Source organism: Nanorana parkeri, unplaced genomic scaffold (assembly GCF_000935625.1).
Source record: "Nanorana parkeri isolate BGI_ZX_2015 unplaced genomic scaffold, ASM93562v1 scaffold41, whole genome shotgun sequence".
Classification (NCBI taxonomy): Eukaryota; Metazoa; Chordata; class Amphibia; order Anura; family Dicroglossidae; genus Nanorana; species Nanorana parkeri.
This window is the reverse complement of record NW_017306309.1, coordinates 2,545,045-2,561,056: the sequence shown is the minus strand read 5'-3', so window position 1 is coordinate 2,561,056 and position 16,012 is coordinate 2,545,045. Positions and strand designations below refer to the sequence as shown.

The window sequence follows — 16,012 nt, the reverse complement described above, 5'->3', positions numbered from 1 at the left end:
CTAATGTCTTTATTCAACCTCATATACTATGTAACTATGTACCAAAACAGTTTTAATAAATGGAAGAAGCAGCAAATATTATAGATCCTCATCAGTACTACAAGTATAATAAACCTGACGTCCAGGGAGAAAAAAAAGCTTTTACCTCTATTCCATGCTACCACTGACTTCCTCTTCTTCAACCCTCCAAAGCATCTTTCCTTCGCTCCCAAACAAATTACAACTCTCTAACATCATCCTGTTCAGTGCAGGACCAGCAGTTCTACATTGTACAAGAGGATGCAAAGGGCCCAACAAGAACCTGAGAGTGTGGGACAGTGGAAAAGAGCGCCAGCTTCCAGAGGAGAAAGGAATAAGATGTGTATAATCTTATTCATCATCCCCTAGGCAAAACTAACAAAGTATAAAAATCTTACCTTGAAGCATGCCGGCTCATATACATAACACTGTTCTTCTGGTGCTGCAATAAGTTAGGGATCTGACTCGAGCAGTGGAGTGCTCCAGTCACATCCGTGCCCCTCCTTCACTACTTTCTATTCACAAAAGGCCTTGTATTTTTTTCAAAGTATACAAGGTGTTCTGTGATTGGAGGAGGAGAGATGTTATATCCCCACCCCTCCTCTCCTTCTCCAATGACAGAATGCCTTGTATTTTTTGAAGAAATACAAGGCATTTTGTGAATGGGAAAGTAACAAGAAGGGGTGGGGATGAAAATGGAGCACTGGAGCACCTCCCCACAATGCCTGGAAGAACAGTGTTATTTGTTGGAGTCTGCATGCTGCAAGGTAAGATTTGTAGCCACCCCACACCTAAAATACAGCTTTTTAATGATAATTTACCTACCTAGTATAGTGTGTAAATTATACTTTTTCCTGGAGTTTGGCCTTAACTCCAGGCAGATATAAAAAAATTTAATATAGATAAGAATTTATTTAAAGGATTCCATCAACATTTCCAAAAATTAAAGAAATGCATAATAAATATATATTAAAAATATGCATTTCTTTAATATTTTCATTCAGGCCTAAAAAGCATTGCAATCGTGATCACTCGCTCACAGCTGCAAAGCTCAGGCTTCTGCATATTTTCAAACTGGCAGAGCTTGTACAGAGGTACGGACTTTCAGTTAAGAGAGATAGGGGGAAGGACGGCTGGACTTCAAAAGTGGATTAAATCACCTTCTACAGTGTGCAGTCGTCCATGCTCTAGGTAGAGATGCCCATAATACCGCATCTACCGAAAGTGCTTGTAAACAAAAGGGGGCTGCAGGAGAGCTGAATGCCAGTGAATGATTAAAAAAAGAGTGAAAACATATGCTTAATTTTAAAAAAATTGCAATTGTTCATGATACACAGTGTTTAGACAAATTAAATTTCATTATTTAGGGTTTACACCCACTTTAACTTTACCATCTAACAAAGACTGAAATATCAGTCATTTAATCATTTTTAACCACCCAGAATCAGTTTCATATGATTCAAGATTCTGTTGCACTGAAAACAAGCATTTGTAAATTATGAAAGTCCAGAATGCTGGAAACTTTCTGCTGCCAAATGTCTAATCTTAAGTATGGCTATTTTTTTCCAGTGAAAATGGAACAAATCAATCACTGCGTATTATTGTCACAATTATAAAAGCATGTTGTAAAATATTCAATAATACTAAAAACCTGAAACGCTAAGTGGTTCCTTCACATATTATTTGCATTCCAAATCAAAATGCCAATATAAGTGCTTATTACTATCACATTCCCAAAATAAAACACAACAGACTGTTCTGGAACAGATACAACTTTGCCAATGTATAAAATGTTCTATAGGTCCAGACATGGTCAGGATATGTTGCCAAAAGTGCAGGGGATTCCACATCTTTTATTACAGAAGCTCAAAGGTTCCTTTGTGTTTACAGAGCCCATTTCACTGACATCTGCTATAGTGTTTTAATGCTGTCTCTAACAGTTTGTGTCCACAGTGCAGGTCAGGCCATAAAACACACCGGAGGCCGACACACAAGGCTTGAGCAGGGATGATAAAGGTAACAAGCTTTCCTGAGCAAACAAAAATATTTTACATAGTTTTTCAAATGCCATATGTGGATAGTGCATTTTCAAATACTTTAAAGCTGAATTCCGGGCTAGAAAAAGAAATACCCTTGCAGTGTCTACCACCCACCACTGGCTTAGATGCAAATTTTTGCCTAGAGGTAGAGAATTAAGATGTAATACTCACCTTATTTCACATTCCATCAGGCTCCCTCTGTTTGTGCGAATGGTTACCCAAAGCCTAAGATTAGCTCTGAATTTGAAACAGATAAAGTAGCAGTGCCTAGGGATACACTTTAAGCAAATTTGGTAAATAAGTGACAGAATTGCTTTAGGATGTTAAGAGCTATATGTAAATGTATTAGTAAATTTTATATTTCTAATATTATATATATGTATATACATATATACATATATACATATCTATATTCATATCCACATAGGAAGGACGGAATGCATACAAAGCTGCAATTTTTCCTAGAACTAGAAGTTCAAATCCTGTGATTCTGTTGCCTGTTTAATGTATTAATTTTTACTGCCTCTTGAAAAAAAAATGACAATAAAAGTCTCATACCTGACTAAAATGATGAAGAAGGTCTCAAATGGCCACATAAATGGTAAAGCTATGAAATACATGAGAATTTTCTGCGGGTATAATCAGCAATTATCCACCATATAAATATCACTGACAAATATTAATTTCCTTCCTCACATTTACACTTCTTTAAATTTAATGCATTCAAAAAGTAGAAAGCTTTATGCCTCGTTCACTGAACACTTTCTGCAAGTGCACTCTAAGAATTTTAAAAGGTATCTGTATATGTTGTAAACCAATGTGTGTTTTCACTACTCTTACTTAAAGAAATGTAGTTTATAATAACAATTTCAGTGCCGTATTCCGAAATTCAGTGCACATTTTGTAAAGTGATTGTTGATGTATTTGTGTTTGATCACCAAATCACCCTGACAAAAACTGATTTAGGTTCTTGAACAAGGGAATAACATATTTTCAGTCTTATACAAATATACATCAAGCCCAGGTCATAGGGTATGATCTTAATTTGACTTGTGGAGTTACTGTGGCAACCGAGGGAGCAGAAAAGGGAACAGTATCCTTTCTGAAATTCAATATTTGGTATAGAACCATAATACTATATCATTGTTCCTTGTGACTTGAGAAAGATCACATTACATGAAAAAACTGGCTCATTAATTTTACACGCTGTTTAATTCATTTAACAGTAAATAATATTTGCCTGGAACAGTAATATACTGTGCAGACCAAATCTCAGAGGAATCCTCACTATGTATCTGACACATGTTAATAGGAAGTTTTTCAGTATTCACCTGGTGTTTATCTACAACCAGGATATTACAGTCCCAAATCAGTTTTGTCAAAACAAATTTAAGCTCTTAACACATCTTCTAGGATTCTGTGGACCTGCATGTCTGTTCACTGTTGAGCCTGTCCAGGAAATATACCAGATGTTCTTAGCGTTACTTGTTCCTGTGTCCAACAAAGTCTCCAACAAAAACTTGTCTGCTCCAGCCATTCATAGGAACTGCCCCATTTACTTCTTTAAGATGCCAGCTTCTCAGCTATACATCAGTACTCTCTTTAGTTTATTTTTTTTTCTTCCTAACAAAACTGGTAACAGTATTCTAATTAAATAATAATTGATATTTAAAATAAAAGCAAAAAGCAACCAAATACTTTTACACTTATTTTAAAATACTGTGCAGAGGTCACTCATCCTTCTACATCTCTATGGCTCCGGAGGTTATAAGACATTAGACAGATGAAAGAACTGATGGTCTTTCTCAAAGACAGAGAAGTTTAAAAATATCTGGTCCCTATGGATCCAGTCCATAAACTCCACTCAGTATCCTAAACCCAGGACATTGTGCCCAGACAATTATGTCTAAAGCTTTGACTTCTTGATCAATATATGAAGAAACTAACCTCCTTGGCATGTTAATGGAGACCCTCTAGATTTGGTTCTCCTTCTGATGTGTGGGTCCTTATATAAACCCCTCAGTTAACTTACTCTACCTTTAGTACCCACTGTCTTTCACCCTTTGCTGGCCCCTCTTTTACTTTCTCTACCTTCCACCCCAATCATGTCACATTCCTTCCCACATTCCCTCTGTATTTGCCCCTTGAACTTTCCACATGATCCGAGAGGGAAACACAGGGTATTTTAGATGTATAGAGAAATTGAAGTACCATTCACCACTCTCACCTCCAATATTAAACAAAAATGTGGTTGATAATTGCAATCCTGACTAGAACTTCTGCCTAATACCTTAAAGTAGAACAATGGCTTTACATTAAAATATGTCCTTCATCACTTAATTATAAATAAATGTGCACTTACAGTTTTCTTTTAGCCCCCGTGCAAAGTCCCACAAATACCTGTTGAGCCTGCTAGTGAAGTCCACCAAAGTAGCTTTGATGGCTTCCGCTCTGCTCTGAAAACACAGGGGGTCCCTTGCTCATCACAGCAGCCATTTAGAGAACAACTAGTATTTTTATCAATTAATGCAAGGCATTTAGATTGGAGGAGGGGCAACTTGTAACATCACCACTCCTCATGCAATCAGAGAACACCTTGACCTTGTCCTTTCTGTAACATTCAGTGGGACCACTAAGCATTTCTCTAACATTGTATGAACTATTTTGGCTGTTAGATTAAAGAGGATAATAGTAACACAACTGAGCATCACCTGAACTGAGCAACACCTAAAAACATACACATAATTATATATGTACTTTAAACATTATTAGTGTTTTACCTACTGTTTACTGCTCAAAAACAAATACTATAAGTGATACTCATCAAAACTAACGAACTTGATCTTCTCAGACCATGGCCTTTGAGAGCTTTAAACTGCAAGTTAAATCATGGTAAAACTGATTTTCTATGCTTAACAGAATTAGCTATTTGAAGCAAAAATACAAAAGAAAGTTTACTTCATTACCTCCTATGTGTGTAATCAAATTAAATTGTGGTCTTGTTTGGTTGTAAATGTACCTTCTGATTAGCGTCTTAGACAGTCAAGAAAACAAAGCAGCACAAATTATATTATGTGACATTTTGTTGAAAAATAGGTTTAAAAGAATCAGTGAATTATTCTTTAGCATGCTGGATATGTGCTTAAAACTGTCTTAGCAAGAAATATTAAATTTACATTTGGTAATGTTTCCTCAGATCTCAGGCTTATGAACTAATTCAGCAAACAAATATTATTTACAGTAAAAAAATGTTCTTAAAGTACATAAATGGGTATAGGATAGTAATTCCTAAACTTTTGGGTTATACTGACACCTGCCAGAGGCTGTAGAAATCATACTATAAAAGGTATCTGAAGGAATCAACACCTCACAAAGGCTAGATGAAGAAGGGTCAAAGCAAATATAGAAATTGATACAGACAAGGAAAATGACAAAGAAGAGCACAGATAATTAACTGTTTCAGACAAGGACAGGTAATTCCCACAAAAGAAAAATGCTACCTGAAAGAAGGATGGACCCCCAACTAACAATGTTGCAGGCAACCAATCATTCACCATAAAAAAACAGGTGGAACAATAAACTTCCTTAACAGGATAAAAGGACTTAGTCCAACAGCTAAGGTGGTCAACAAAAAAAAAAGTTTACTATTGTAAAGACTAAAAACTAGGATACATAACCATTGACTTCACGAAAAAAGAAGTCAAGCAAAGAACAAGGAATGTCCAGACCAAAAAAACACTGGTTAACAGACAGAGTCGTAAGTAGAACATAACCCTTGATAGCAGGGAGAAGGAGAGCCATAACATGAAGGATGTTAGCTGATTGATAATGTATCTTTCAAGAGATATGCATGCATGTGAACAGGCCTTTCAGAAGCAATCTGAGAGGGAAAGAAACACCTATAGAAAGAAAGAAACAAATATAGGCAGCATTCTAAATTATGTTAACTGAAGGATGGGAGATGATATAATGTAATGTAAATTGGCATACAATAACAACCATAAGAAGGAATTATTTCAACTCACACTCAAAGGTGTTTTAGGAGTGTGGTAGCTACACCACAACCTACTTGATTTTTCTCAGTTTTTCTCAGCGGAGTTAAGGAACAGACATCCAGCCTCCTAGGACAATAGCAAAAAACTTTGACATGACGGTTAAAGGTGGGTTATATGGGGTCTGGTTTAATGTTTTTTGTTTGACAATTTCCAAACCTGCTCAAGGTGGCTGTTTAACCCACATGTCTATCAATTATTACAATCCTGTTTTCCTCAATGGACAATAAGGAAAGAAATAATTTGATATTTATAAATAACAAAAACAATGTGAGTATTCACTTCAATTATTGAATCATGTGAAAAGCAAATACCTGTTCACTTTGAAAACCCAATAATGTGCATATGTATTTCACATGATTGGATAATTGAACTGAATACTCATATTTTTTTCAGTGAAGGATCTCCAATTGTTATTCAAATCAGCCCGTAGTATACAATGATTACATATTATGTTCATCTGTTTCCTGTATGTAAGTCTTACCTGCTTTTGTGGTGACTTTTAGAAGGTAACCATCTAAGTCTATATGAAATTGAGGTGTCTCATAAGGCAGTGATATTCTTGTTCCATTCCATTTAACTGTAAGATGCTGTTGAAGACTAATAATGCTTCCTCCCATTACTAGGTCCACGGTTTTTGTCCATGAGAACGAGTGTGTGCGACGAGCATCATTTTTTACAATAACTTCAAAAGGCAAGGTAGAAGATGAGCAATATTTGGTTAAAATATATTGACAGGTTCCTTGAAAATTGAATGTCCGTCCATCGAACGTGTTGTAATGGGGGTCTCCAAATACAGTACAAACACCAGGTTCTGTATACAGATACAAATTATAGTTAATGTGCAAAGTGTTTTGTTATCACATAATATAATACCAGCAATTTGCAAACTATAAGACCTTTCTGGCACAAAAGTAGATTCAAAGTTATTTTACTCTGTTGTGATCTAAATATACTCCAAATATGCACATAATCTTTACAAGAACTAGCCAACCAATTATTTCTTGGAATAGGTAGGCATCAATTGTATTAGGATACAAAACCATGTATGTTTGATGGACGTCTTGTATGGTTTGGACACTTTTAAAGCCCCGCTTTTCTTTTCTTGTATACATGTATTAGGATCTAGTATAGCACTGAGTACAAATTTTACATATCTAAAGGAAGAAAGGAAAAATAGCCTAAATGCCAAACTGATCATTTATACAGGCCAATAACACAGTTCTAAGTTGAGGTTTAACATAAGACATTTGGTAAAAAATTGTGTTGATCTCAACTGAAAAAAGTGCACTGTATATATATATATATACAGTATAGACATTATATAAAAACATTTTTGTTTAATTAAATGTGATATTTGTTTTAATGATTATCATTTTTAATGGGATGTAGGACTTTTATTGAAATTGTAGTTTCTAAAGTTTTCATAGTTTGTTCTATTGGCTGAATTGCCTGTTGCATTAACATGGCATTTAAAAGCCGCATTTTAGAGTGGTGAATCTGATGACTTGCTTGTGATTGGCATATTGTATTGCAAGATTGTCCAAAGATTTGAAATGATTGTATAAAAATTGTCAAACAAGAACATGACAAGGAGTGTTAAGGTCAGCTAAATATAAACACTGGAGGATTGTTACACTGTTATTATTAGGGAAGTATTCATGATGACCAAAGATTTCTGGCCAATGAATTCCTTATGGTAATTACTGTTCGGTTCCTCGCCTTTAGTATTGTACCCAATTAAGAGATGTGTACCCTTTACTGCACCCAAACTATGAACTATAAAGTATTTAGATATTCTTAACAATCAGTACATTTCCTTTACAAGAGGCCCTCACGGACCTCTGTGTTTGCAGACAATGTGGAGTAATGAATACTTAAATATCACTGCAGCGAATCTGTAGTCATGTTTTAGTCAGTTTCTAACAGTTTGCATCATTAGAAGGCGGAAAGACTGCCAAGTACCACTGCCAGAGAACATAAGTGGAGAAAAGCTGTGATTTCAGTGCCTCTGTTGTGAACATTGTAGATGGATTTCTTCACAGCGTCTGCTGTTACAAAGGCTGATGAAAATGAATTACTTGTTAAGAATATGTAAACACTTAACCTGGCCCCAATCCTCACTCTAACAATAAGAAACACTGTCACTGGGAGGAAGAGGGGAAATGACTGCAGTTATAAACTACAGACACCTAGAGGTGCATTTAAATACCTGCAGTAATCTCCCAGTCCTTCCTGTCACAAAAAAAGACAGGGAAAGCACCAACATTTCCTGGTAGTGTTGGAGCTTACCACTAAACTTCAACTTTACACATATTATTCATGTCCCATTGCTATAACTAGCACCTCACTGTACAATAGGCATGTGTAAAAGGTAGAAAGGGGCTGGAAAACATTGGTGCAACAAGGTATGTTGAGGCTTTGCCTGTCAGAATGGCCTGGGGTGGCCATACCAGGAAGGTTTGGGTACCTGCTTGGTTTATGCAAGGACCTCTAGAAATCTCATACCAAGATGGGACTACCAATCCCACTCTAAGATGTAACCACACCAAGACTGTGATGCTGAAAAATGCAATAAACAAGTACCAGAAAATGAAAGTCACTAGTGCAATGTAAGATTCACAATAGATAAAAAGTAAAAAATAACTTACTCACTTTCAGTGCAAATAGGACAGCAGCCTTTTCTATTCAGCATTTTGCCCTGTAACACACATAAACATAGCGTGTCATTCAGGGAACAGGTAACAAAACTTTTCTCTTTGGAGGGTAACCTTTTTGAAAAGGTAATGCCCCATGTACTATAACAATGGTGTTGGCTTCATAATTCATGTTTTAGTGAAAAAACAATGAGGCAAATAGATGTGTGTAAAGTGCAGAGACCCATAGAATCCAATCAGAATTCATCCTTTACTGGACTGCAACAATAATATAAAATCTGGCTGGTGCATTTGCATTTTACACTGTCCTTAAAAAAAGAAATTGAAATAAATAAATATATATATATATATATATAGGAAATTGTCACACCACATTAGTGCTAGATGTTTTCATTCTACTACATTGTGTTACCATTACCCGGTGTCTACACAACCCAATCTATTTATTTTGTCCAGGTTACTAAATAAAAACATCTATTTTTCAGGAAAGCTTCACCTTTTATCAATTAAAAAAGCCCTTGAGCTCCAGTTAGCGACTTGGCCTAGGCTGAGATGATGTAATCAGTTTGCTGCAGACAGGAAGAAGCATTGCCTCAATCTCCTCTACCACAGTGACCATACTGCAACACTGTAACTTTGTAGTAAGCTGAGAGGTTGCAGCAGGGGTTTACCTGTGCCAGACATTTGTAAATACAGTCAAGAACTGTTTGGGGACCATAATTTATATGACGGTGTCATCTCTGATCCAGTGGGGTTGATTTACTAACCTTTTAAACACACCACGAACGTGTATACACCTCTGTAGTGTGTTCCCTCCCAGCATGATCTATGGGAGGAATCGAAACACCTTTGTAGTGTGTACACACCCAGCAGGTGTGTTGTGCAAAGCCCTGCAATGAATTGCAAGGTAATGTGGTGTAAATTAGCTCTATGTTATGTTGCTTGCGTTGATGAATGCAGGAATGTAAATGCATGAGCTAACCATTTTTGTCTAAACTGTGAAGCAGCATTATATATGCATCATGTGCATGATTTTTCCATATATGGCATTAGTGGAAATATGCTTTTAGAGACTTTTTGGTTGATAAATACGTTTTGCTGTGTGAAAATCACACACACCTGGTGTGTGTGTGTGTGTTTAGGTTAGTAAATCACCCCCAGTATCTCAATCCAGAATGCAGATGGATGATGGCTGAACAAAAATGGCACCATCCTTCTGAAGAGAAACTATTTTCCTCCACTGTCAGACTGTCAGGTTGTATCTCTTGCTGTCTGTCTCCCACTGGGTAGATTTCCCTTTACGTCCTGTTCTGACACAGCAGGAATTACAGTCATTCTCTCCAATTGAGGGGAAATGTGCTATTAGATAGTTGCCACCAGACAGATGTTGTCATTGGAAGACTTCCGTTTAATTCCGAATCTGGTAAAAACTGTAATAGTTTGGAATAACCATCATTTAATGGTCACCAAGAAAAATGGAGAGTATAAATCTCCTCAGCAGGGAGATAGAGAGCAATGAAACCTATCATAGGTATTACATCTTTCCTACTCTATCCAAAACAAAAAATTATTTTGGCTTTTGATACACTTTGAGCAAAGATTATAATACACAGAAATGTCTGATAGAATTTGGAAAATGTTGTCCCAAAATACAGATAGTCACCCTGCTTGTGTAGAGTGACAACAGCTTCATTGTCCATACCAGGATTATTGATTATATTGTTCCCTTTATATTTAATCATGATTTGGCTGTCCAATGGGCTGAGCCATTGGGATTAATTTGCTAAATGCAAATAGGTTGTTCACTTAGCAAGGGAATTTTTAAATTTTGCAAAGGAACTATCCCCCAGCTTATTGATTGTAGTGAAAATTCACTTTGCAAAGAATGCCCAATCACGAGCAAGGAAAATTTAAAAAAAAACAGTATTTTTGCTTGCACATGATTGGATGATGGAAGTCAGCAGAGCTTTACCTCATTCACCAAGTTAAGGGAAAATTCCCTTGCAACGCAAACAGACTATTTGCCTTAAATAAATCAACCTCAACGTATCTGCTGTTGCCAGATTTAATATGGGGCACGTGGCCAATCCAAAGAAGAAGGTAGCCATTATTATATCACGTGTGTTCCAAATGTTAGTCAATAGACAGAATCCCCAAGGAGCATAGTAAGTGATATAATCCAATGTTTCCTTAGAAAAGTCTCTTGAATCCTTCTAATCAAACCATGTTTCAGTCTTTTCAGTTTTATGAGCCTTTCAGTTTTATGTCTGAAAATATTTCAGGCAAGACTAATTAGGCTTTTGTTTGGTTGTGCAACAGAAACAGCTGTTTTTGTGCCTCATTTGGCACCAATTTTAAAAAGGCAACTTTTGATTTGTAATAATGTACAGATGTGTATGAAATTAAATGCTTTCTACATCACAACTTTTTGGTTTGGCTGCATTCATAGTCATCCTGAGGACTTAGCTATAAAAACCTGATGGATCAACTTAATAGTCATTTAGAACCTGCTGTTAAAACCCTATGTTTATTTTTATTTTTTTTATTATAGGACAATGTATTTTAGAAGATGAATAATAGGTGATAGCATTTCATACATTTCTGTGAATGTTTCCAATCAGCCCACATTGTTTTATGAGTGTGAGTTCTAGTATAAATCTGAAGTGGTTGGAGAAAAAGGAAACTATGGAAATCTGCAATAATGGTCAAAAAAAATAATGAATTGTGTGTCTTCATTGAGCTCAGTGGAATCTAGTTAAATCAGTTACCTTTCTGCATTTACTATATTTTATTACTCTGACCTTTATATGGAACAGACATTTTTTTTCAAGCTAAAAAAAAGCTGCAATTATCAACTTTACAACTAGCAAAGTAGAAAACACGTGTTACTAAGAAGCAGTCTAAATCCTCTTGGGCTGAAGATACTAAATTAAAAGTCTGCATTGGTATATGAGCACAAAGGGTCCCCTTTATTCCTGCATGAAAATCTGTAAAGCAGGGCAAGTCGCAGCTAAAGCTGATGTTCCACATATACACAACCACCTTTATTAATGCCTTCGTGTGCTGTGTACGCACAGACTGCTCTGTTGCTGAACTAAAAAAAAAGGCTAATGTAGCAATTTGCAGTTATTGTTGCAAGTGATTTTCTTTGGTAACAGAGCAGGTCCTATTTGCATAATATATGTGGCTGCCAACATTAGTACATGCAGGTATGTTGAGTAAAGGTTTACTACATCATTAGGAAACCATATCTAAACTGTGTGTAATATTTATCATGTGCACATGCCCTTAATGATGTTCATTTTTCTGGGCTGATATAAAAATAGATAAGACAATGTGTATTTTGGAAACATAGCTAGTATCCTATTGTTTTCTGGAATTATATACTGTATATTTACTTCTGGAATATGTTCAGGCCAGTGGTGGTCAACTTTAAAAGGAAAAGTATTTCTCAACTGACATCACATGAGGTGTATATATATATATATTATTGCAAAAGACTGTCATTGATGGTGGGCACAATTAAAAAAATGGTCAAGCATTTTATAAATGATTAATAGAGATACATTTCAATTATTGCACACAAATGGTATTGACGATAATTTTAATAAGTAATTTAAGTTTATAGACCTATGAAATAAAACAGGAGTACAGGAATACTTACTTGGGGGCAGCTGTGGACTGGAATGCATTGTTTCTTGTGACACTCTGTCTTGCCTTTCACACAAGAACAGATGGTGCAGTTGACAGAGGACCACATCTCTCCATCCTGCAGAAAAGCCAAAAAAAGCAGCCATCAGCTGTAACTTTCAACAGCTTGTGATCCCAGTCATGTATCAAACTACAGAACAAAAATAATCATTTCATCCCCAATGGGTTTGTATCATTGCATAAAATAAATTATGAGTTATGAAAAAATATCTTTAAAAGTTTTGCATTAAGAAAAACAATAGCCTTAGCAATGTGTTCTTGAATGCTTCTAGCACAGAGCAATGTCTACCAGACCTGAGTCTGGTTTATAGCATACTAAATAGGCAAAGCAACAGGTTTGCTTTAACCCCCCCGTATATAGCAGTATATAGTTACTTTCCTTTGTTCCACCACTGTTAATTCAGCTTCCTGGTATGGAAGAACCTGAACCTTACCCCACGTGACAGTGCAGGGCCAATCAGCACTTTCACACAGGTCCATGGAGCTACTTTCGTGACTTGTTCCTCACACAGGGCATTCCTTTCATGCACAGAAGCTGAACAGATAGGTGGGGCAGGAAAGGAAGGTAAGTTAATGCATCTGTAAGGGTCTGTATTAATGTTAACCTGTTGCTGTGCCCTTCATGGACAAAGCAGAGATTAACTTTAGGTAAAGTACATAAAACATTCAAATGGTGGTTTGCCTGTACTAAACGATCAGGTTTTTATCTGCCATTCACTACACCATACTTTAAAAATTAAACAAGAAAGCTGAATCATTAGAATCCAGTTTTTTTACTTAATTCCTTTTTATGTCTACTTCTAAACTTTATAACCTGATTTTGACTTTACAGTGACACTATGACAATATGCCACATTACCAACAATGCCACACACATGTATTGCCACTAGACATGCATCCAACCAAGGAAAAGAAAATGTACATATTCGGGTTACATTTCCAAGTACAATAGAAGATATGGAACTGTAATTTGAAGGGACCTGCAAGCAGAGCAAATGTGAGAGCTGCCATTGCTGATTTGTTTTTAAAGGTACAGGCTTCAGAACCTTTGTTCTGATCTTAGTGTCACAATCTAATGAATACCTGAACTTGAAAAAGTATCCACAAGGGATGTTCATACTTTATTGGATTCATGTCTGCACTGCTGACACTGCTAGTAACATTTAGTGATGTCACTACTGTGCTGCTTACCATTCTCCTTGGTGGACAGAAAGCTAAACCGGAGGACCTGTAGTTTAAGGATCTCCCTCAGCTTCATTCATTTTGGTGATCTGTGCATTCTGAACCTCTCATTTCATAGTTTTGATAATTCTCTAAAGCTGTGGTCCTGCCTTTTCCAATGTGAGCAATTTCACTGTGGTTATTTGGGCATGGCCCTTTGTCACTTTCGCCTCTCCCTGTCAGGATGGCACTTTCTGTGTAACATTTATGTGTAGTCTTTTAAGTACCCATGCAAAAAACATTTTCAGAAAGAGAGGTCAGAACCTCAAGCCTCCATATTTCTCTCTTGACATTTTTTTAAAAGAATTATATTAATGGTTAACTGTGTTTACCCTGAATATTTTGTTTCCTGACTTGCAGACTTTTACTTCTTCAGCAGGCACATAGGAGACACACTCATCACAGCATTGCTCTTGCCCATTTTTGCATGTTCCAGCTGGAGAACACTTCCTTCTACAAACTACAGTTGAGTCCTAGAGAAACCACACCATTAACAGAAATCTTAACAATCAAGGAAAAATGAACAGAAGAAGGGAATTGTTTCCTTTAAGAAGATGCCTTCTAGAATATTACATGGATTATCATTCTTTCAGGATATATTTATTAAATTCATAAGTAGCCCATAAGTAGCCCAATCTAAACAAAGTGTCAAGAGAGAGATAATCCTCTTTTTTTGTGACCTGTTCTTACAAGGAAATAAGACTTTACAGCCACTTGCAAAGTGAAATTTGACCACATGTTGAAGTTTTTTCAGGTTCAACTGTGTACAATTTTAGCTCAACTGTATGTCTTTCTACTGGAGGAATCTCTGTGGTCTATTCACTAAGCCGAGTGACTAACCGAAACGAAGTGAGCCGAACAGCGTTCGGCTATTCACTTCAGGCTGGTGATTCTAGCCATATATCGGCTGAAATCAGCCTTACATCAGGTGGCTTCGACTGGCTTCGGGTCGGCCGAACATGCTCAGCATGTTCGGCCAACCCGAAGTGCAGAAGGAGTTCGACTCAGCCGATCTAACATCTGTATCGGCTAAGCCGAACCTCCGGCAGGCTACTCGCTACTGTTCGGCCTATTCTCATAGATGCCGAACAGCAGTGAGTGAATAGCCGAATGCCGCCGAGCAGCATTCGGGTCGGCTGTTCTGCTCGGTACCTCTAGGGTACCGAGCAGAATAGAAAAACAGTTTAAAAAGTAGTAAAAAATTAAATAGAAAACGATTGTGCAGAGCTAGCAGTGACAGCTAGCTACCCCCAACTGTTTTCTATTGGCCGGCGGTTCTGCTGCCGTCAGAATAAAAAAAAATCACTATAGGAATGCATAGCTTGATTCCTATTGGCTATTTCACTTTGCAATATACAATAGCAAACTAGCTGTTGCACCCACCCTCTGCTGCTCTAAATCACTAGAGTAGACCTGATGGAGATTTTCAGGTCCCCTCTGCTGATTGACAGCAGCAGTGGGTGGGTGCAATAGCTAGTTTGCTATTGGCTATTGCAAATTTAAATAGCGAATAGGAATCTAGCTATGCATTCCTATGGTGATTCTTTTTTTAAAAAATTCTGACGGCAGCCAATGGCTCCGATGTCAGAAAAAAAAAAACAGAGCAGGGAATGGTTTACTCTGCTCGATTGAGTAAACCTTTCCGGGAGAGAGTGTTTCTCTCCTGGGCGGCCGGGAGCCGCTATCTAATAGCGGGAGACACCCGGAGTGCCCGGGAGAGTTGGGCTGTCTGGAGATCAGTGTCCCTGGTTACCGTGAATGATGGCTGGCTCCGCCCAGCAGTCAGTAGCAGGCTGTCGGCCAGCTTCGGCTTTCACCTCGGCTCAGTCGAGCCGAAGCATATACCTTCGGCTCTACTGAGCCGCTCGGCCGACTTTGGGAGCTGTATGGGCTATAGTAAATAGCCCGTACAGCAGCCCTTCGGTTCTACAGAACCGAAGGGGTCCTGGGGCCGAAGCTAGCCGAAGGATCAGCCGAAACTACGGCTCGATCCTTTGGCCGCTCAGTGAATAGACCCCTCTGTCGTGATTGCTTATTGAGTGTACCCTTCTTGCCCCATTAAATAGTCCTTCAAGGATTTATCAATATTGGGACTAATATTTAGAAACTAGAGGGAAACTAAACTAAATGAGTAAGAAACATCCTTGATGTTATTATTTTTTGTATAACACATCTAGTTGCATTTCTTTTGGTATTTCTCAAGCATTCCCCTTCTATATATCTAGACCTAAGGATGCAAAGAGCAGGTATTTAAATGAAAACTATTATTATTTTATTATTATTTATGACTTATTTTTTACAGGTTTTAGGTCAG

At 37.2% G+C, this 16,012-nt stretch overlaps 1 protein-coding gene across 1 annotated transcript in view; it reads right to left on the bottom strand.

The window, feature by feature from the left end:
• The window catches only part of BMPER (BMP binding endothelial regulator), a 229,496-nt gene that overhangs the window by 57,963 nt on the left and 155,521 nt on the right, over window positions 1–16,012 (bottom strand). The window contains exons 9-12 of the mRNA XM_018571321.1: window positions 14,031–14,171; window positions 12,431–12,535; window positions 8,765–8,810; window positions 6,594–6,923 (exon numbers count right to left, since the gene is read on the bottom strand). Coding sequence (XP_018426823.1) covers window positions 6,594–6,923; window positions 8,765–8,810; window positions 12,431–12,535; window positions 14,031–14,171 — 622 coding nt within the window. The remainder of the gene's footprint in view (window positions 1–6,593; window positions 6,924–8,764; window positions 8,811–12,430; window positions 12,536–14,030; window positions 14,172–16,012) is intronic.